This window comes from Mesocricetus auratus, unplaced genomic scaffold, assembly GCF_017639785.1.
Source record: "Mesocricetus auratus isolate SY011 unplaced genomic scaffold, BCM_Maur_2.0 Super-Scaffold_100028, whole genome shotgun sequence".
NCBI lineage: Eukaryota > Metazoa > Chordata > Mammalia > Rodentia > Cricetidae > Mesocricetus > Mesocricetus auratus.
This window is the reverse complement of record NW_024429209.1, coordinates 24,829,895-24,852,470: the sequence shown is the minus strand read 5'-3', so window position 1 is coordinate 24,852,470 and position 22,576 is coordinate 24,829,895. Positions and strand designations below refer to the sequence as shown.

General features: G+C 48.7%; 2 protein-coding genes across 3 annotated transcripts in view; one reads left to right on the top strand and one right to left on the bottom strand.

Annotated features, from left to right (window-relative positions):
• The window catches only part of Zbtb46 (zinc finger and BTB domain containing 46), a 71,200-nt gene extending 52,121 nt beyond the window's left edge, over nucleotides 1-19,079 (top strand). For both annotated transcript variants that reach the window (XM_040732691.1, XM_040732692.1), the window contains 2 exons: nucleotides 10,674-10,849; nucleotides 15,379-19,079. In XM_040732691.1, the coding sequence (XP_040588625.1) occupies nucleotides 10,674-10,849; nucleotides 15,379-15,783 (581 nt within the window). In that variant the 3' untranslated portion in view covers nucleotides 15,784-19,079. The remainder of the gene's footprint in view (nucleotides 1-10,673; nucleotides 10,850-15,378) is intronic.
• A 172-nt stretch (nucleotides 19,080-19,251) lies between these two features.
• Nucleotides 19,252-22,125, bottom strand: Slc2a4rg (SLC2A4 regulator). Its single transcript, XM_040733123.1, is given in 9 exon segments — nucleotides 19,252-19,754; nucleotides 19,842-20,024; nucleotides 20,078-20,152; nucleotides 20,154-20,207; nucleotides 20,289-20,422; nucleotides 20,425-20,503; nucleotides 20,505-20,613; nucleotides 20,970-21,092; nucleotides 22,044-22,125. Coding segments are annotated over 9 exon segments (951 nt in total). The 3' UTR covers nucleotides 19,252-19,642.
• Nucleotides 22,126-22,576: the final 451 nt, after the last annotated feature.

The following is a 22,576-nucleotide window of genomic DNA, read 5'->3' as shown; positions in this document are numbered from 1 at the left end:
AGAAACTGATTTTGTTTTTAAAGAAGCAAACAAATGCCCTGTATCTGCTCTTTTTGGTCTTTTGGTGAATGTGTAGGATTTGAAACTAGCTCAACATTAAGAGCAGGTGTTTATAAGCATGGTGGGGTGCCAGGAAGCCAGAGGAGGACTCACCTTTTGTCCTATAGCAAGTGGACCCGGAAAGGTTCTGGAATGATCAGGTGTTCCATCTGTGGCATGGGTAGGTGTCTGGGGGGCAGAGGAGTCAGTCAGGGGACACATCTTCACTGTGAGTACACAGGTCTACCTGTGCCTGACACCACTGTGGAGTCTCTGTGACAGTGAACAAGATGTGAAGATGGAGAAGTCCAGCTCCTGGCACCCGTGGCATAAATGAGTCCAGATGACACCGCAAGGCATGGGGCACCATGACAGCTCCTAGGGGTGTGGCATTGGAGGTTATGAACTTGGGCAGCCCATGGGGAGAAGTGTCCCTGGAGGCCATTTGGAGAGCTGCTGTCTGGAGACACCCAAGTGTGCCCTTAGCCAAGAGTTGATTTTTTTTTAAATCCTTAAATTTTTGGACAGGCTCCAGAGAACTTGAAAAAGTGGTTTTATGGCAGATACTAAGTGGTAGGAATGCAGACATATATGAACTAGATGGCTGGTACTGCTAGTGTTACCTCACTTCAAACTGCAGCCATCATCAAGTATGTGGCATCTCCAGCAGGCTCCTAGACACACTTAACCAACTTCATGGAAATGTTTCATTAAAGTATGGCTGTTTGGGATTTAGTTCACAAAGTTTTAAAGGCTGTGTCAACAATCTTTTTAAAGAGTTTCAGTGGGAAGTTGGCTTTGTCTGTATTAGACTATCAACTGCCATAAGACACTGTGTCTAAATTTCTTAAAACCAGGGAAATAGTCTCATAAACATGGATGTTTACTTTTTTAATTTGTTTACTTTTATTTTATGAACATTGGTGTTGGGTCTCTAGGAACTGAAGTTACAGGCAGTTGTGAGCTGCCGTGTGAGTGGTGGTAATTGAACCAGGTTCCTCTGGAAGAGCAGTCAGTGCTCTTAACCACCGAGTCATCTCTCTTTCCCTGGATGTTTACTTCTAGAAAAGTAGCCGAGTATGTATTTACTTACTGACACTCTGGTAACAGGGGCATTGACTCTGTAAGTTAGTCATGTCTTAAATTCATAATGTAGCATCCACCACCATCATTTTGACAATTTTATTTGTTTGTTTATTAAGAGGCAGGGTCTCATGTAGTTCAGATTAGCTTCAAAGTTACTATGTATTTGAAGATAACTTTGAACTTCTGATCCTCCTGCCTCCATCTCCTGAGTCCTAGGGTTACACAAGTATGTCACCATGCTCAGCTCAAAACTCTTGAGAAAACTCTGAGCTTCCAATTTCAACCACAGTCAGTTTGTATCTGACTTACCTTCCAGGCAACAAGCATTTGAAAAGCTTTACCACAACCCCTTAAAAAAAAATCAAAATCCAGCTATAGAAACACAAAAACCCAGATGTCCCCAGGCACAAAGTTCTAGGGCAATCCTGTTGGGAGGCCTTGTGGAGGGACACCTCCATTCCAGGGGCATCATAGACATTTACTAGAACGAGCACAGAGTGACTGTGCTTTGTGCCACTGACGAAGAGGTGGGTCTTCAGGGCATTTTTAAGGGGCAAAATTACCAAAAGCAAGAAACTACAGAACAGGTACCCCACCCAGCACACATGTACCTAGAACACTCCAGAAGTACACAAGAAATGTAAAATCTGGAGGTCAGACCCAGAGCCAGAACAAGCAAGAAGCTGTGCCTGAACCAGGTGAAAAGATGAAGGGACCCTGGGCTCTCAGATTAAGGCCCACAGTGGTATAAAACAACCCTAAACCAGACCAGCCCTTGGAGCTGAGATGGAGCATCACAGGATCAGCCGTTCGCCACGACCTGTCTGTCTCCGTAAAGGTCAACTACAACAGGCAGCAACTTTCACTGTCTTTGGGGAAAGATCACCTGGCCTGAGGTTGCTTTAACATTGAGTATCTAGCATTGAACAGAAAATAGCAGTGATCTGAGTAACAGGACCCTGTAGCTTCATGGATCAGGAAAGACTCCATCAGGAAAGATGACCGCTACCACACAGGCTCACATGGGCAGGGAAGTCAATAAATGAAGAAGACAAGCTCAAGGATAGACAATTTCAAGATAATTGGACTCTCTATACAGAATCAAGTGGGCCTTTTAGAGCTGGCAATGTAGTATCTGAAGTGAAGACACTATTGGAAGCCAGACATGGTGGCTTACACCTACAATCTCAGCACTTGAGAGGCAGGAAGATCACTTCAGGGTCAGCCCCAGTTAGATGCTGAATATGAGGCAAGCCTGGGTTCCATGAGATCCCATGTTCTACATAAACAAAGAAAAGAGAATTAATTGGATAAGCTAAAAACAGTTGGCATGCAGAAGACAACATAAAAGTGGATTGGTCAGCTTGAGATGGGCTGTGGTGAATGTCTGGGTTCAAGGAGGGAAATGGTTGTCAAACATGGAACATAGGAGCAGTGTTTCGTGTACATGGTTGACATTCCAAATGGGAGGATAGGAAGAGACAGAAGCAGTAGGTGGGAAGATAGCAGCTTTGAATTGTTCTGCAATGGCCAAAGGAAATCAAGGGACTCATAAGCGTCACAAATACCAAACAAGCAAAACAGCAGCAATAAACAGTGTGCAGGCACATGTAGGAAAGGAGTTCTGAGTGCAGCCAGAGGCATGTTTTCTGCAGGGAACACGGAAGTGGGTGACAGTGTCCTTTGGAAACCTCAGAGCCAGAGAGCAAATCTGCTTTTGGGGAAAGGTGGTCCACCTTGCAGCCTGCACGCACAGGAATGGGAACATTTTACACAACTAAAGGAAACCTGTGATCAAACACACAAGTAAAGAAAGGGAAGGCAATGCTGGATGAGTGGACCTCAGGGTGAGAGAGAAGTCTGCTAGGTCCTAATGCTAAGAAGGAGAGGAGGAGGTGGATGTGGTGGGTGACTGAGTATCCTGCACAGCAACAACTGTCACAGTGTTTCAACTTAAATGGAAGTTCAACTTAAAATGATAACACAAAGTTGGAGAAACTGACCTGTTGACTGGCTCTCCAATTCTCTACATAGTCACAGAGAGTAATGACAAAGAACAGTAAGAATGCATTAAGCCTTTCACAAAGAACTGAAAGACTTAATGGAGAAGAGAAATAGAGTGACATTTGAGCATGTGCGTGCCTGTGCGCGCGCGCGTGCGCGCGCGCACACACACACACATACACACGCATGCACGCACACGCGGATAACGGACAAGAGGCTAGGACTTGAGCTCCAGATTCACATAAAAAGCTGGAAGTGCAGGTGTGCACACTTGTAGGGATACAAGAAGGTCTCTGGGGCTCACTGGCCAACCAGTCTAGCCTAATCGGTAAGTTCCAGGCCAAGAATAGACCCTGTCTCAAGGGAAGTGGAAGATATTCCTGAGGATGACAGCTGAGGCTGTCCTTCAGCTTACACACATGAGCATGTGTGCATGCACACACACACACACAGAGTCCATTAAAAGATAAGATGAAGGATACATAGGAAATGATGGTGGGCTTGAACCTAGTTGAGCGCTTGATTCTGTACATACCAGCACTCAGGATGTTGTGGCAGGAAGAATATGGCAAGTTTGAGGCCATCTTGGGCCATAGCGGGCGAAACTCTTGTCTCAGAAGAAAAAAATTAATTTGTTTGAGATAAGGTCTCCTGTGACCCTGGCTATCCTTAAACTTTCTAAGTTTCTGAGGATGACTTGAATTCCTGACCCTTGTGCTTTTACCTGCCAAGTACTACGATGACAGGTGTGTGTCACTGTCCAATTTATGTAGTGCTGGAACCCAGGGCTCTGTCTGTGTCTGCTAGGCAAGCACTCCATCAGCTGACTGCATTCCTAGTCAGGTTGTTTGTTTAGAGTAAAAGTAATTAGTTACTGCTAGGGGAGGTGGGCCTGCCTTACCCCCCCCACCCCCGCCAGCTTTTACACAACAGAGAAAAGTTAAAAGCAAAAAGATAGAAAAAGATACGCCAAGCAAACACTAGCCTAGAGAAAGCAGGTACTGCACAGTAATTTTAAAGTAGCAGAAGCTGTCACCCCTGGAAGGACCCTGCATGGTCATAGAAGAGACAGTCTTGGTTGCACTTCCTGACTCTGTGAGAAGCAGAAGTTGGGAGGACTAGGAGACATGGGGAAGAATGTGGTTATGACTGGGACTTTTAGCATTCTTCATAACTGATAGAGCAGCAAGCGAAAATCTCAGTGAGAATGGAGAGGATTTGAACAGTTTTCAGTGCTAAATCAACCTTGAATTCCTGGAATAAACCCATCTGGTTGCAAGATGTTGCTCTTTTTCTGTATTATTGTATTCAACTTTGTTTTGTTTAAATTCTGTGTCTGTATTCACAGACATGTGGGCCTGTAACAACACAAGTAGTAACTCTACAGTGCATCAACAAGTGCAGAATATTCCAAACTCATAGGAGAGTTTTACCAGCATAGACCAGCTAGGGCCATAAATAACTATCAAAGGTCAAGACTGCAGAGCAAGTGCTTACCAGCAAACAGGTTAGAACCCAGTAGCAGGAGGACACTAGACAGCCCATAAACCCTCCCTCCCTCCCTCCCTCCCTCCCTCCCTCCCTCCCTCCCTCCCTCTCTATCCCCCCTCCCCTTTTCCTCCCCTCTCCTCCCCTCCTTCCTTCTCTCTAGTTACTGTTTTGGAACGATAGCTCAGATTGATTTCAAACTCAGGATCTCCCTGCCTCAGCCTCAAAAGTGTTGGTATTGTAGAGTGACCGCTTTGTCTGGTTTTTGTCCTCGAGACATTGTCTCCTGTATCCCAAAGTGACCTCAAACTCACTGTGTAGTTGAGAATAACCTTTTACTCCCAATTATCTTGCCTCCACCTCCTAAGTGTTGAGGTTTAAAGTATGCTTCTATTCACAGCTGTTTTTTTTGTTTGTTTGTTTTGTGCTTCAGGATAAGGTCTTCTTTGTAGCCTAGGCTGGCCTCAAATCAGGGCGTTGCTGCTTCTGTGTCAAATGGTATTCGGATTACAGGTGAATGATACTGAAAGTACATTCGGTCAAACCTGCAGACCACACCCATAATTGTTTATAGCTAATTGCCCTCTATAGAGAAAAAGGAAGGTTTTAATTTCTATGTCAAGAAGGGAGGGAAAAATTACAAAATTTAAAGGAAGTAGCAGGAGGGAAGAAGTAAAGGTATCATGAAACAGAAAGCAGGCACACAAACAGGGCACAGAAAAATGAACGTAGAGATGGCTCAGTCGGTAAGAGTGCTTGCTGCACAAACATGGGCCCATGTTTGAGTTTTAACCGGGGATGGTGAGTCATACAGGCATAGAAATGACTGCCCTAAAGGAATAAGTTTGTTATACTTAACTGACCCCTAGAAACAGGAGGCATGTCTCACCATGCAGAACCACACAGAGAAGCACCAGGCACTTGGGAGGCAGACAGAGGGCAGAAAATGGAAGCAAGAACCTTGCTGTAGTTTCCATGGGAAGAGCCAGGTAAGGGGGTTATAGGCACAGCCTCTGGTTCCCTGGCACATGCCCTGGGGATCTAGGGCAGGCAGCAGCAGTCCTAGGTGTGAGAGTCTTGTAGAGGACGGGTGGGTAGGAGTGAGCAAAAGCAATGCCTCTCCGGAGCATTTCTCATTGCTGTGGTTAAATGCCGGATGTGCAAATGAATGAATGAATGAATGAATGAATGAATGAATGATGGGTCTATTTTAGCTCACAGTCTGTTATAGAGAGGAAGGCGTGGTGACGGAAGCTTGAGGAGGCAGCTAACCTCGTTGTACCTGCTGTCAGGAAGGAAGCCGGGAGTGATGGATGCTGGTGCTCAGCTGGACTTTTCTTTTTTGTGCAGTCTAGAGCCCCAACCCTTGGGATGACGTTGCAGACATTTAGGATGGACCTTCCCATCTCAACCCAATTTAGATGATCCTTTACTGGCATACCCAGAGGCTCTGTGGTGATTATATATGCTGTCAAGTTGACAGTATTAACCATCACAGCTGGTCATTTACTCTAGGGAATGACCCGGCCTGGAAGTAGCCATCCCTCCAGGGTCCCCTATGTCAAAGCTTTGAATACAGAAAAAAGGGGCTGTGATTGGTAGGAAGTGGAAGGGAACTTGATGTAGGCTGACACTGCATCAGCTGTTCAGAATTGCTGCAATAGAGACTGGTGCACATGGACAAGTGGCTGCATTGTGTGTCTGACATGCAGTACTGAGAGAATTGCAAATCCACCCAGAAGGACTGGAAATTCACCCTTCTCGAAATGCACAAAAAGTAACTTGAGTTGGATTGTAAAGTTTGCAAAGCTGCTTAGCCACTAGTCTGTGGTCCATTTCCTTTCTTTGGTGCCCACCAGAGATAACAGTTCCTGAACATGAAGGCGCGTATGTAGACCACATGTCAGCTCACCAGGCCCAGATGAATCTGCAGAAATGGGCATGCTGTGATTTGGTCGCTGCAACAAACAAGAACCAACAGCACTTCACCAGACTGATGTTGACTGAATCCAGCCCCACCATGGTCAGATAACTCCACAGACACAAAGTCCTAAAATAGCAAAACATTGCCTCTGGAGGGCTAACTCTGGTTGACTTGAGGGAACCTCTGAGTATGCTACAGATGATTCTTAAGATATGTACACTTTACATAAGATTAAAATTTTCTGAGTGCCAGATAAGATGACTCAGTCACCAAGTTTGACTACCTGAGTTTGATCCCCTAAGCCCACACAGTAGAAGGCAAGAAACAGCTCCTGCAAGCTGTCATCTAATTGCTCCATGCATGCCTCCAAATAAATAAATAAATGAAATAACAAATGTTTAAAAATTCTGAAATTTGAAAATGCCTATTTTTACTTAATGTGTTATTTTAATATAAAATGTAGTGTCCTAGTACACTTACAAATGGAAAAATGAGGCATAACTTGTTTGGTTCCATTAATGAGATGCATCACAAGTGCACTACTTTGGAAATTGTCACTCGATGAGGAACCACACAGAGGACCCATTCATGGTTGATGGTTCTGGAAGTGCCCACTGATGTCATCTTCAGTGTCTGCATACAGCAAACCTGCCTATCCAGTCCCAGTCACTGGGGATTCTCTGCACATTTGGCAGTAATGAAGAAGTTACTGAGTGGATTCTATAGCCAGAGGGGTATTGTTGGCTGTCTAAAGGTGGCATCTTGTGGTAGTAAAAATATGAGACCAAGCTACATGTTAAAAAAAGAAAAGCAGCCAGGCGTTGGTGGCGCACACCTTTAATCCCAGCACTCGGGAGGCAGAGGCAGGCGGATCTCTGTGTGTTTGAGGCCAGCCTGGTCTACAGAGCCAGTTCCAGGACAGCCTCCAAAACAATACAGAGGAACCCTGTCTCAAAAAACCAAAAAAAAAAAAAAAAAAAAAAAAAAGAAAGAAAGAAAGAAAAGAAAAGCAACTGTTGGTCAGTCATAAGCAATTTCAAAAGCTGTTTCCTATGTATAAGTGTTATAGTCTCTAGGTGTACAGGCAAACATTACAAAGTTCCTCCTGTTGTTGACATAATCTTACATCCCTACTTTATAGTTGTCTTGGCCTGCATTTTCTGATAAGGTTAAAGGGCTCTCAGTGCTTGAGTTGCTGAGAGGCAGCTAAAGTCTCTACTTAGCCCATATTGCCCTCAAACTCTCCCTCTCCATCCTCCTTGTTCAGCCTTTCCCATACTAGGATTACAGTGGCACCACCAGTCCAGAATGGAAATGAGGGTTTTGGGTTTGTTTGTTTTTGTTTTTGTAACACACTGTTTGTCCTGGAACTCTCTCTGTAGTCCAGGCTGACTTTGAACTCAGAGATCCACTCGTGTCTGCCTTCCAAGTGCTGGTATTAAAGATGTGTGCCACCACTGCCTGGCATGAAGTATGGAGTTTAAGCGGAACACTTGCCCACTCTGGGCAAAACTTATCACAAGAATGGGATCACAGTGCATGTCCAGTCTAAGATACTTTTCTAAGGAAAGAAATCTCTCTATAACTAGATGAGGTAGTACATAGATTTAATCCTAGCACTTGAGAGCAGGTGAATCACTTGAGGACAGCCTGGTATATATAGTGAGTTCCAGAACAGTCAGAGCTATAAAGTGAAACCCTCTCTCTGAAAAACAAAAACAAAAACTTTCTATTTGTATTTATTTCACATATATGTCTGAATTATGTACTCAAATATAAATATATAATTAAACATTTACATTAAATTTTTATTTTGTGCATATGAATGTTTGCTTGCATCTCTATATGTGTACCATGTGTATGCTCACAGAGGTCAGAAGAGGGCATTGAATCCCCTGGAACTGGAATTATAGACAATCGTAAACCACTTGGATTCTCAACAAGAGCAACAAGTGTTCTTAACCACTGAGTCATTCTTCCAGTCCCTATAATTTAAAACTTCAGTACTTTGTTTTTATACATGTATGTGTGAGGTAGCACCATGGAGGCCAGAAGAGGGCATTGGGCCACTTGGAGCTGGAGTTAGAGGTGGCTGTGCATGCTGAGAACTAGACTTAGATCCTCTACAGGATGGTGTGCTAACTGTTAAGTCATCTGAGCAGCCCCATCATTCCAAACATTAATTTTTATGTTTATAAGAGGATAGAGATAATGGATGCATCCCCAATATGTCTTTAAAGAAAACATTGTAGAAACTCGGTTCCGTGTTTCCCCTTTCTGTCTTGGAGTAGCCCGTTTGTTTTATGTGTGATAAGAGGAAACTAGGAATCCTGGAACAGTGTTCTGTTGCCTGGAATGTGAGCCAAGCCAAGGCCTAGAAGGAAAAGGCACAAAGCAGCTCATGTTTTCCTTTTTGGAAGCTCCCAGGAGTGGTGCGGGCAGTGGCCAGACACGTATGTCCCCCTTTTGTCGATCGGCATACCATGACTGTCCTGCTAGTCCTGGTCATGCAGTCAGGTGCCGGCTGCTTTGACTCTATGCCTCCCATCTACACGGACACCCTGACATCACACAGCAGCCACTGCCAGATGCTCCAGTCCCCTGGGACCCCCTCTCCGCAAGGCCTGTCTGCAGGAGCCACGCTGACTGTTCACATACTCCCTGGCCCTGGGCACTGGGGCTGGCAGAAGGCACAGCAAATGGAAGCAGAGTCTACCTCTCAGGATCTGTGCGGAGTTGTTTGTAGAGACCGCTGAAGCATTTCTGTGGACAAAAAAATGGGAGCAATGTAGATGTAGATGATTCAAACACTTAAGAGATGTGTGGTTAAAAACTATGGGCTTAAAATGAGGTCACAATATGTTACATATGATATTCTGTCCAGGACACACATGATCTCAGTTCTTTTAAGTACACATAGTGTTCAAACAAGGAAAACAGAACCAAAAGAAATCCCATTGCTGACCTCAGTGTCTAGTTTCATTCTCTAGGTCGTGATAAATCTCCCTCTTCACTCCTGTCCCAAGTTGTTCCTACCTGTAGTCCAGCTTGCCTTCTCTCTCTCTTTCTTTCTCTCTGTCTCTGTCTCTGTCTTTCTCTTTCTCTCTGTCTCTCTCTCTGTCTCTGTCTGTCTGTCTGTCTGTCTGTCTGTCTGTCTGTCTGTCTGTCTCCCCTGTCCTGCCCTAGAACTGGCTTTATAGACCAGGCTGGCCTTGAACTCACAGAAATCTACCTGTCTCTGCCTCCTGTGTGCTGAGATTAAAGGCGTGTATCACCATGACCTGACTAAGATCTTAAATCTTAAGGAAGAGGAAGCCTTGGGGACAGTGTTCTCATCTTCCTGAGGGAACTCAGTGTCCTTTTTAGGAACACAGAGCCTGGGAATGTGTACAGTGACTCTGGGGAATAACCAGTTGCAGATGCTAGGTATAAGCTCGTGGCCTCTCCAGGACTAGCATGTACAGTGTTTGTTCTTTAGCACAGAGTACCCAGTGTTCACTTGCCTCAAACACATCCCGGGTACCTAGAACGGCATGAGATTTGAGAATAAAAGGCTCTGTCATATAAGCATGGTATGTCTCCCTGACATCATTGGGGCCGGTACACAACCAGGTGCCCTGGAAGCCCCACATTATGACTGGGGCCTCAGGAGCAGACTAGCATCAGAGACACTGAGGGGTCCATGACAATGGTGTGTCCTTGTCACAGTGTGCTGTCCAGTTGCCAGGCCAGAACTATATTAAAGCATTTGGCTATTTTTTTTTCCTAGCTTTTGCGCCACACGGGAACACTGGTTTTTTTTCTCAGCTTCCTTTCCAGGGTTGTGTCTGATGCACCCTTGCCCAATAGCCTGCCTTGGTGTCCAGTGGGGTCATGGGTACAGGGAAGGCCTGAACAGGGTATAGACAGCTGTGCCGGGCGGCTTGTTCCCATAGCAAGCTGCTGACTCAGCAGAGCTCGTGGTCTGTTCTCAGCAGAGGCCTGGAAGATTGTTTCCTGGGAGGCTCCTGGGTGCCGTGTTGTCTCCGTCCCTCTGGGCTCTGATGAGTGGGTAGACCCATCGTCCTGGAGGCAGAGTGAGTTGGTTGGTTGTGTGGGGTCAGGTGCTAATGTCTCCGCCACTGTCTTTCAGTGAACGAGTTCACGGTGATCAGGAAGAAGTTCAAGTGCCCCTACTGCAGCTTCTCGGCCATGCACCAGTGCATCCTTAAGCGACACATGCGCTCACACACTGGAGAGCGGCCCTACCCTTGTGAGATCTGTGGCAAGAAGTTCACTAGGCGAGAACACATGAAGCGGCATACTCTGGTGAGTGCAGGGTGCTAGCGGCGTGTGAGGGTGGGCACGCAATGTGCTGGCTTAAGACGTCCGGACAGTCCGGGCGGTGGTGGCGCAGCCGGGCGGTGGTGGCACACACCTTTAATCCCAGCACTCGAGAGGCAGAGGCAGGCGGATCTCTGTGACTTTGAGGCCGGGCTGGATGGACAGCCTCCAAAACAATACAGAGAAACCCTGTCTTGTAAAACCAAAAAAAAAAAAAAAAAAAAAAAGACATCCCGACAGGCAGGTCGGGAGGAGGGTGCAGAATACCCAGGACACCCCCCACAACAGGGAGAGCTGCCCCCTTGCCACATCACCGTGCCTCTTCTCAGGGGCTCCTGACCTGTCTGAGTCTGAGTACGGGGTTTGGGTAGCATATCACCTGCTGTCCTCCTCAGCCACCGTAGCGGGTATGCTCCCCTCTACACTCGGGTCCACCGGTTTATATCCCCACTCTTGTGCCTGGCTCTTGGTACCTACCTAGTATGCCATTTCCAAGCAGCAGGCATTGAAGGATGAATTTGCCTGGCCAAGAGATGGCAGAAAGAAAAAGTTGTTCAAAAACAGGTAGATGGGTTCAGGGAAGATACACTAGCAAAGTCAGGCAGGTACAGGCAGATCATGGCAGGCCGGACTCAAGGAATCGGAACCCCTAAAATTGAACCAGGGCTTTGATGGGGAATGTCCTCCTGTATATATGTTCTCTTATTGGTTGATGAATAAAACACTGTTTGGCCAATAGACAGGTAGGACTAGGAGATGAAGAGAATTCTGGGAAAGGTAGGCAGAGAGGCGCCAAAAGGAGACACCATGTAGCAGAGGAAGAAGTAACAGATCCGGACCCTTTTCCGGTAACATAAGACCACGTGGAAATACTTAGATTTATAGAAATGGGTTAGTAATTAAGACAAAGCTAGCCAATAAGAAGCCCTAGACATCGGCCAACAGTTTTATAACTAATATAGCATCTCTGTGTGTTCATTTGGGGCTGGCGTGGCAGGACCAGGCAGAGAATGAAACTCCAGCTATAGAGTTTGGGGAGGGTACATTTAGAGGATGGAGTTAGGGGATCTCAGGTGCCAGCTGGGCCACTCCTGAGTTCACGGCTTGTAGGCCTGCTAGGCTTCTCTGCAGGGGCTTGTCCTAACTTCAGGGGCTTTGTGGTATCTGCCTGGCTTGCAGAACTCAGCCTCTGCCCCAGTCTTGGGCCCTAGCAAACTGTGTGCACAGCCACCTCATAGCTGCTTGATGTCTTAGAACTGGCTTCACTTCCTTTTGCTAATGAGGCTAGGGATGTATCTCAGCTGGTAGAATGCTTGCAAGACATGCAGGAAGCCCTGGATTCAATCCCTAGCACCACAGTGATGTTCATTCCTGTGATACCAACACTTGGGTACAGTATCAGAAGGTAGAGTATCAGAAGTTCAAGGTTAAGACATTTAGTTGGCTCGGTGGAGGCCTGCCAGCAAGTCTCACAACCTGGGTTTCATCCCCAGGATCCACATGGTAGGAAGGGGAGAACAGACTTCCACAGGTTGTCCTCTGTCTGTATGGACAAGTATGGTGTTGATGCGTGTGTGTGTGTGTGTGTGTGTGTGTGTGTGTGTGTGTGTGTGTGTGTGCATGCAGCACAAGTGCTTGCGTGTGTACACACACTCACATACATGCACACACACAAATATATATATGCTTTTTTTTTTTTCATTCAAGGCCATCCTTAGTTACATAGTGAATTCAAAGGCCAGCTTGGGATTTATGTGACCTTGTCTCAAAAAAAAAAAAAAAAAAAGAAAACAGAAACTAGGTAACATTTCGCTAGTTCACTAGTTCACTTTGCCAGCTCTTCATTATAACTTCCTAAAAATGTACTTAAAATGTGGAAGCTTAGTTTGGTGTGGTAGCACATGTTTGTAACCCCGCCCCCCCCCATTTGGAGAAGGAGGCCGGAGGAGGAAAAGTTCCAAGCCAGCCTGTGTACCAGGGTCAGACTCTGCTACATAGTGACACGTTGTATTTAATGATGATGATGCCCCTTGTGTCGGGGCTTGCAAGAGAAAAAGGCCCATATAGTTTAACCCTTTAGTTTCTTCCGGGTGCCTATTTTTGAAAAAGCGGAGTCCTCTGCATTAGAGGCAGCTCTGTAGCCCAAACCATCATGTTCACAGCAATATCTACTGATCTGTCCTGATGTCTTCTTGGCATGCAAAGCCTCTTCAGGCTCCCCCATAGGTGGAGACAGTGATGAGAGCCATACTGTTGAACTTTCCCAGGGATCAGAAAGGAGTGGGTTTATACGGCTCCACACACCAACAAGGAGCGTGGCAGCAGATTGCCACGAAACCCAGCACCCTTCTCTTGTGCTTCCCTCCGGGGCTTGTCAGTTAGGGTGGGTGAGTGTTCTGATGCGAGGCTCCCCGAAACCCCGTTGTGGTCTCTGAGCATCATAGTGCAGCCCCCAGATCCTATGGTAGTGCCCGGCCACAGGGCTCTTGGTGGTGTCAGCTTCCTGGGCCTGCTCCTGTCTGATCACAGGTTAGACAGATTAGACACAAACCTTGTTGTGACTTGGTCAAGTTATGTTCTGTGGTAGAGAAAGGGGGAGACTCTGGGGAGATATGTGTCAGTGGGTAGAGTATTTGCCTAGTGTGCAGAAAGCTCTGGTTTGAACCTTTGTGCTATGTAAAACCAAGCATGGTGAAACAGAACTGTGGAGACTGAAACAGGAGTGTTGAGAGTTCCAGGCCAGTCTGAGAGAGGGAGAGAAGCACACAAACCAAAGAAACCAAAAGGAAAGAAGTGTGGTGTGTACCAAGCTATTGGAGATCTCATTTCTAGAATCAAGCCTCTGGGAAGCTTGTGAGGCTGGTACCCCAGCTCCAAAGGCTCCACAGTTTCCCTAGTGACAACCCTTCCCAGGTTATGCTGTGGGCTTCTTAATTTTTTGTCAGTTAGTGGACAGTTGTATTCCAGTCTTAAGTACTCGGAGTTCAGTGGAAGGCAACTCTGCCTGCAAGAAGAGTGTATTCAAGAGGGGAGGCTGGGTGTTCTGCATGATACTGGGTATTGCAGGCCTGGGAAGCTCAGGATGGGGAGGGTGTCACTCAATGCCCAAACATGGAACCATAGTGACATCTTGTGGGCAGATCTTTGTGAGTGGAGGAACCCTTTCCCATCCATCATGTGTACTGTTTATAGTTGGAGGACTGGCAGATTCAGAAAGGCGAGGACAAGTTAAACTCACCCCCTTGAGCTCTGTGTAGCCTGTTCTCCAGCTGGACCCGGTGGCAGCATACACAGGAAGGAGGGGAGCCTAGCATCTGGGGAAGATTCCAACCAAGGAAGCCTTCTCTAGAGTGCTGACCTGGGAACAGGTCTCCTGTGTATGGCCTGGGGCTGCCTGGCCAGGGACAACTGTGGTCTCCTCTGGGATCCCCCATCCTCCAGTTTTGAAGCTTAGGGTGAGATCTGAGATGCAAGGAGGCACAGTGGAGCTAGCCAGGCTGAGAATGCCTGTGGGCACTCCACAAATCCCATTTACCTGGTTCTAGCCATCTCCAGGAAGGCAATTCTGCATAGGACAACTTTCTACAGAGTACACTGGTTCCTACGCACTCTTCCTCAGGCTCAGGCCTCCTGGGTCCCCTCCAGGAGTTCCAGGCTTTTGTGTTCTGTGCTTTCAAGGCCCCTCTACTGAGTACTGTGTCTTCCTGCCAAGTACCACAATGGGCAGGGAACTGCTGTCCCTCCCTGGCTGCAGTCTCCTCTGCAGACCCTAATTGCTAACCCCTGTCCTTGTATTTCAATTGAGAGGTCAGGACAGGAGTTTCCCCTTTTCATTGGAAGCAAGGTACATAGCAGCCAGGCTAGGGTCCAACTCCTTTGCCCTGCTGTCAGGCTCTAGTCACCTACCATCTCATGGGACTCCATGCTGACCCCTCTCCCTCTGCTCCCCACTTGTGGGTCCCATGCTTCCCAACCCACCAAGCTAGACTGGCCTTCCTGGAAGGCAGATTCCACTTGCAGCTTCCAACCACAGCCGTGTATGGGATCCCTGTCCTGTGCACACAGGAGAACAGTGTTGTCTTTCTTATCTCTGCCTCACTTGGGCTGCCAGGCCAACTATTCTGCTCTAGGGATCTGATAGGAGCCCGTCAGCCCACCCTGCAGGGAAGTTTATAGGAAGGGTACTTAAGGCACAGGGAGTAATATATGACCAAGTGAGAAGTGTACCTACATACCATTGAGTGGGAGTACTCGGGTATGGATATGTTGGGACCGGCCCAGTTTGTAGCTGGGGGCATGACACTGTTGACCCTGGTGCTTATAGCATCTTCTGAGGACAGGGTGATTTGCTGCCTCTGTAGATATTGCCCATGTTGCCTCCAGATAGATGTGTTACTTTCTTTCCCTGACAGAGACTGTCCCTCTTGTGTATGTATCTCTCTCTCATGGCCCGGTAAAGCCTGTGCTCCTCACCCCAATACTTCGCCCCTCCACTGACTGCTCTGTCCTTCCAGGTGCACAGCAAGGACAAGAAGTACGTGTGCAAGGTGTGCAGCCGCGTGTTCATGTCTGCAGCCAGCGTGGGCATCAAGCATGGTTCTCGCCGCCACGGCGTATGTGCAGACTGTGCTGGCCGGGGTGTGGGCACACCACTGGACCATGGTGGAGGCGGTGAGGGCTCCCCCGAGGCACTGTTTGCTGGTGAAGGGCCGTACCTAGAAGACCCTGATGACCCACGAGGGGAAGGTGAGGAGGAGCTAGGTGAGGACGAGGATGAGGACGTGGCCAAATGGAAGGACGACGTGGGCTTGACACCTGAGGATGCGCTGCTGGGAGATGACAAGGATGATGAAGACTCTCCACAGGGGCCTCGCAGCCCCTCTGGGGAGCCCGATAAAGACTTTGCCTGGATCTCCTAGGGGCTCTGCTCTGGTGGGCAGGGTGGGTGGTGGCTGAATCGCTTTGTCCACCTGTGTGTGTCTTAGTGGGTCTTTCCTTAGCCCAGGAACAGGGCCATGCTGCACCCTTGAAGCTCTTCCTACAGGCCCTTCTGTGCTATAACCCCCCCCCCCCTTTGCAGAAACTGGTCCTGTGAGCTAAGAAGTGTGTGTGACTCCAGTGATCGGGGGAGCACCAGGACCGAACACAAAGTGAGGGGTCCAGTGTGGGTTTAGGAAAAGAGAGAATGCCTACTCCCACCTGTCCAGGTATTAATGGAGTCCCCAGCAGGTGTGTCTACAAGTATGGGCAGGGCTGCACCAAGGCCTGGGCATGCTTCCTCAGGGTATCAAAGGAGCCCTTTGCTGTGAACCTGGCTAGGAATGCAAGATGACTCAAGTGGCCAGGTCAGGGTTAGCACTAGTTAGGGTCATGAGGGCAATCCCCCAGCCCACAGGTCTGAGTAGGTGTTGAGTTTTGCGTAAATACAAACTGCTCCATTCACAGCATTGCTCAGTCTCCTTCCATCCCTATCCTCCGGCCGTCAGGTTATGGGCTGCGGCCCTGTCACTTTGTCCTCTTGGTTCCTGCTGCCCGGTGGCAGCTGGTAGAACCCAGTAGGCATAAAACCCTGCAACCCTCTTACCTCCAGGCTTTGGTGCTTAACACAAAATGGCTGCAGATGCGTCTCTGGAAGCCCTAGGCCCCAGGTGCTATCTCTGTGGAAGCAGCTATCCAACCGGCAGGCCAAAGAGGAAGAAGGCTCTCTTCAAGAAGGGGCCTGTGGCTGGGTGCTTCCCCCTTTCAGGCCCACAGGGTTGAGTTGCCAGGGCCACAGCTCTTTGTTGTGTGTGCACTTTCTTGGAGAGCCCCATTGTGCACCCTGAGTTCTGCCTGCATCCTTGCTGACCCCTCCTTGGACCAGATAGAGGTCAAGCTCCTGCCTTTGTTGCTGCTAACACTGGAGGTGGGTGTTCCTAGCTGCAGTGTGCTGCTGATGCCTCCCTGCCTAGGAACCAAATTTTAAAGAAGTCAGAGACATTTTCAGGTGGTTACTACAGGTTACTTTATTTTGAATTGTTTTTTCTCACTTGACAGGACTCTACAGGAGTGGTTTTTTAACTCTTCATCAAGTCCTCCTACTGTATTTCTAAAGGCTCTCACACTTGTTCTGTGAAAAGTGTAGGCTTCATTTCCATGGCTCTGAGGCCCAGAGAGGCAGTTGTCCACTTAACCTGCAGGGCAGACACAAATGCTGCAGCCTGCCTCTTCTTGGGGCCATTTCCGACAAATTATCAAGACATTCCATCCCTCACCCACTTCGTCTCCCAAAAGCCCACTGCAATGGTGTTCAGTGAGCGCTCTGGTGAGGTGCTGATGGGCTAACCCCCACCCTGTTGCAAGGGCTCATCAGGCTACTAAACATTAGGGCCAATTAGAGAATTTTGGTTTTCCTTTCTCAAACACTAAGTTAAACTTTTTTTTTTTAACTGTCACATCTGTCCTCTCTAGGTAAGTAAGAGGAAGCCCCATAAAACTGTAATTTAGGTCCCAATGGTTATACAGAGCATATGTCACCTGGTGACATTTCCCAAGTACCAACTGCCCGGGCAACAGAAGGGTGCAAGGCTGACCCTATGGAAGGAATGAATCACAGCTTTTATTGTTGTCAGAGAGGAACAGAGCCTACACAGAGTGTAGGGACTGTTGTCTGAAAGCTGTGTGCCCCTGTGCCCTCTCCCTCTGAGGCATGCTGGTTCTGGAGTCCATTTCTGTCCAGCAGGGCAACATAGCTAGATCCCCTTTCACCAACAGACTTTTAGGTTGAGACTGTCTAGCCTTGCCAGGCCCCCTGAGGGCCCTCAGACTTAGTACCTTCCTCCCTCTTTTAAAACGCCTTTTCTAAACACTTTCTTACAAAATGCATTTGGAAACTAGACCTTTGCTACCACTGTCTCTGGGTTTTTGTATCAGTCCCTACTTCTCAGGCTGTCCTGCCCAGGACCCAGGACCCAGGACCCCCTGGCCCACCTCCCAAGGCACCTGTGCCTCCACTCTCAGGATGTCTTGCTCTGACTGGCCCCCCCCTTCCAGACTGCCTTCGCTGGCCTTTCTGGGGTTCCCTGTTGGTACACAGGGCACTTCCTTAAAACCAGTACTGTACCAGAAAACTGAGGGTCCCAGTTCTGGTCCCACCACCTTCCAAGTGTTTGCCATGTGGCAGGCTTTGTTCTGGCTCAGTTTCCAATTGGAAAGTGGAATTCTAGAGACCCAGATGAACACATCCGTCTCAGGAGGCATGGAGGGAAAAGACGTATGTATTGAAATTTTTTGTTTTTTGTTTGTTTTTATGTGAATTTTTTTCAATTCAATGTTCAAACTAATAAATATTTTTTTATGAAGAAAAATGTGTAGATTACATTTCACATTTTGTATTTTTTGTGCGTGTGTCTGTATTTTGGTGTTTGTAACACCAAAGTGGAAAATATAGTCCATGGGGTGGGTGTTGTTAGGGTTGAGGTGGGAAAACTATATGATTTTTGTATGGATCTTTGGATCCTGACCAGTTTGCGTATTTGAACTCTGAGTTTTTGGGGAACAGGACACTGCTAGGACTTGACAGGGACCTAACTCAAAAGACACAGATATGCTTCCAATTTTGCACATCTTCCTTTAAAAACAACAGAACAAAACCTGATAAAATGCAAAACTGGAACTTTTTGCAATATTATAAAAGATAATCTTACTTTGGCTCATTCTATGACATGTACAACTCCTAAGAAAGCCATACTTAATGGTGGTATTATTTTTTAGATCCTATTGTGTTTTGTATGTGGCTCTTTTAGAATCACTTGTAGTGAGGGTGTTGTGTGTGTGCTTTTCTTGAATATTTATTTTTTTCAACATGCTTTCAATCTGTCAACAAAAAGTAAAAAGAAAAAAAAGGCAGTGTTTGAAGATTGTTGATTTTTTTCCTGGGGATAATCTATATTATATTGACTTTATATTAATTATTATAAACCTGTGTTTGTACTGAAGATGTGTTTAATACTTGCAGAAGGTTTGTCATAACCCGTTGGTGAGGCTCACAGCTCTGTTGTCCTGCTTCTCTATAGCCACAGACAAGTAAAGATCACCTTCTCTATAGTGGTTCTTTCGATTTCTTGTCTGCCTAGGTGTGCTCCAGGTTGCCTGTGGGTTTTCTTTCTGTGATGGGATTAGTGTAGACATTCTTGCAAAGCAATCACTTTAAATAAAATGGGAACTTGCTGCTCCATGCGGATGCCTCCTGTGTGGTTTCAAACAGTACCCTTCCTTGGACCTCAACCTGAATGGAGGTAGCTGCCAGCCCCTGTTGCTTATCATCCGTTTCCCATTACCCTCCTAGTTCCACTTCCTTCCCCAGGAGGTAACATCGGTTTCTGGAAAACTAAACAAACAAACAAACAAACAATCCCCACAGGTTTTAATTTTTCTCCCAGACACCAAACACCTGAGCATCATTAACATGGTAAAATGCCAGCCCCAGGGGGACTTGGAACCACCACCTTAAATGTGGGCAGGAGAGTGCTCTCCCTGACACCCCTCTAGAGGTGAACAACCCAAACAGGCTCTAGTAGAGCCCACTGACATCTTTGACAAGTCAGTGAGTGATGGGCAGGGAGGCAAGCTGCCCCTGGAACCAAAGGGACAACGTGCAGTTTGGCTTTAGTGCAAAAGGCTGGTTTCCTCCAAGGCACTTTCCGTAGTCAGTTACTCCTCCACCTCTAGGAGTCCAGGTTTGCCGTAGCTTCAGGCTGGGAGTGGTAGAAAGCCTGGGCAGCAGCATCATGGATGGGCTCAGGCCAGGAACTGCCAGCAGGCTTTTGTCCAGCGGCAGGTTTTGCACCACGGGCCCCTGTAGTCCATGCCGTACACTTGCCAGCACTTCTTGGCATCACCCTGGGGCTTCCTGGAGGGGACATGCAGGGAGCACGGAGAATTGTCAGCTAAGACCTTTACCACCTAGTACATGCCCAGTCCCTCAACCTACACATACCTCAGGTTGACCCCAAGCTTGGCAGGCAGGGCTGTGCTGTGGCTCCAGGTGGATGGGGGCCAGGAAGCTCTGGAAGGAACTGTACCCCTGAGCTGTTTCTCTAGAGAGTGCTCTGAGACCTGCCCCCAATCTCCATTGCTAGTAGGCTTGGTCACTGTGGAACAGCTGAAGGGATGAGCAAGTTAGGGGCTGTAGCCAGTTGGGAAGAACTGGGGGGGGGGCTCCAGTAGCTCTACATGAGGAATGGTGAGTGGCATGGGAACTTCGGAGACGCTGGGGTCAGGCTGGATAACCTGTCAGTCAACACGGCCATCCAGCTCTGTGTAGACGTCCTCCCCATCACTCTGCTCTGGCTCTGCCTGTCTCCTGCCAAGGATAGAGAGGGGAGAGCTTTAAGTTCTAGCCAGGTCTGATCCCACTCTGACCAAGCCCCCAGTCCCACCACACCCCAGGTGCACCAGGTAGGTGTGTCTCTGCATCTCCAACACTGTGCTCAGCACCTTCCCACCGCTCTTCCACAGGAAGAAGGTAAGGAGATTTCCCCACACTCACCTTCCTTTTTCTAGGGTGGCCTCCCCAAAACAAAAAAGTGAGTTTCTTCAGGGGGCAGCAGGGATGACGGAGTGGGTGGAGATGACGGGTGGCTGGCCAGGTCCCAGCCTGTCTCTGCTGTTGCTGCTGCTGCCGTAGCTGCCCGAGGGATGAACCAGGGCCTCCTTCCAGAGCTCCAAGCCAGACTCCCCAGGGACACTCCACTCAGGAGCTTGGAAGGCTCAAGCTTCTTTGCAGAAACTGCTGCCTGCCTGCTCTCTCCCAAGTCCCTGATTGAGAGTTGCCACCTGTTCAGGTGAGCCTTGTAGAGTAGGGACAACTAAGAGAATTTGGCCTCAGGGACTTGGAGAGAAGTTTCTCTAACAGAGGAAAGGTAGGGGTGCTTGGCATGGCCAGCAAAGTGGAGATACAGTTTTGGCTTCAGTGAGGGGCGCTCAGGGTCCAGATGTCTCTTCAGAGACCTTGAGGCAAGCTTAGAAGGTGGCACGTTAGGTTTGGGGCACTGCTTGCCCCATAGAGGCTTGGTGGCTTCAATTTTCTGGACCCTGCTCATACTTGAGCATAAGTTTGAGTCTCATCTGGGCTTACGGTTGCAGCTGGGGCCCCCAGACAAAGCAGGGGTGGGGTAGGGTGGGGTGGGATGGGGGCTGGTAGATAGGCTTATAAGGGCTGCAGCAGCCATGACCTCTTCTAGCCGGGCTTTTCATGGGGGGTATTCTGGAGATGAGGTCAGAGCTCAACAAGTGCCCTAGGCCCCTCCCCTGGTCCAGCAGTGTGGGCATCAGGCTGCCTCACTCCAAGTTCTGGCCCCCGCCCCCATCTCTGGTGGCAGAGCTGAAAATCCAGGAACCGTGGAGCAGGATGGAGATCCGCAGAAAGCCTGAGTTCTCTGTAACGCGGGCTTTGTTCCACAAGGGCTCCTTCAGACCCCGGTGCTGAGCAGAGAGAGGTCTGAAGGCCCACTATAAGGGGCGGGGCCAGCTATGGCTCAGCCCTTCCCGCCATCACACATTAACCACGGATGTGAAATAGCAACTGTGGGCCAAGTGCCAGGTCTAGGAGGGTGGAGCAGCAAGCCTTTGGCAGCTGTTAAGGAGATTGTGCCGTATGCACAGGCAAGTCCCCGGGTCCCAGGGGGCTGAATAGTCAGACCCTGCTGCATGGCCAGGACTATAGGGCTGGCAAGTGGAAGCCAGGGACCCTGAGAGTCCTAGATAGCTAGGTTGAGACTCTGACTCGTTCTCCACCGAAGCCTTCAAAGGATGACATCTGTGCCAGCATCTGCCACTCCAGCACACACTGGCACACACGCATGCACACACACTCCTAGTCATGGGGCATTAGTCCCTACCCCACCTCCTTACTGCCACTGGGATGTTCACAGAAGTCATTGGGACCCGTGCTAAGGGTCCAGACCTGGTTCCTGAGGTTCCTGGGTTCTCAGCCTGAGGTTGTTGCGGTTCAGGCGCCACCTATGGAAGGACCCCGGAAAATGGGTGGGGTCTCCGTGGAGGAGTCGGCCTGGAGACCTCAAATCTACTTGGTGCCCAACTCTCACACACCAGACAGTGTGTGTGGACCGCATGGCCCCGCCCTAATCCCGCCCCCTGATCCGGTGGCGGGAAGCATCTCAGCTTAGCTAGACCCTACCCACAGACACGCACACAGACTGACACAGCACCCCCAGCTGCCATGCCTTCAGAGCCCAAAATTTGAGCAATCCCGACGCCATTTTTGCAGGGAAAGAAACTTTGGCAGTGCCCCTGCCCACCGGTACCTGTGGTGGTGTGGGCACCGTAACAGGCGTGGCGCTCTGACTCGGGCCCTCCGCACTCACGTGCCTCCCACGATCTGGGAGACTATGAACGCTAGTTACTGACCCTCAGAGTGGGGCGGGTGATGTTCACAGACCTGACCCAGTTCTAGGGGCGCTTGGCCCCCACGGTCATCCTGTTACAGAAGTAAGGCTGCACTTTCCTGACTGGGCCCCAGGTTGGAGCCAGGCCGGTCGACCCTGACCCAGGATCCAGCCTGGCTCCCTGCGGCACCCGAAGCTGCCTAACTACACCCCTTACGAGCTCCGCCCCAGTGCACAAGTCCTTTGGTTCACACAGGGCAAACACCCCAAGGGGTTCACGCCTCGCCCCTGGCAGGGTGCTCCAACTCAGGCTAGTGGAGGGGCT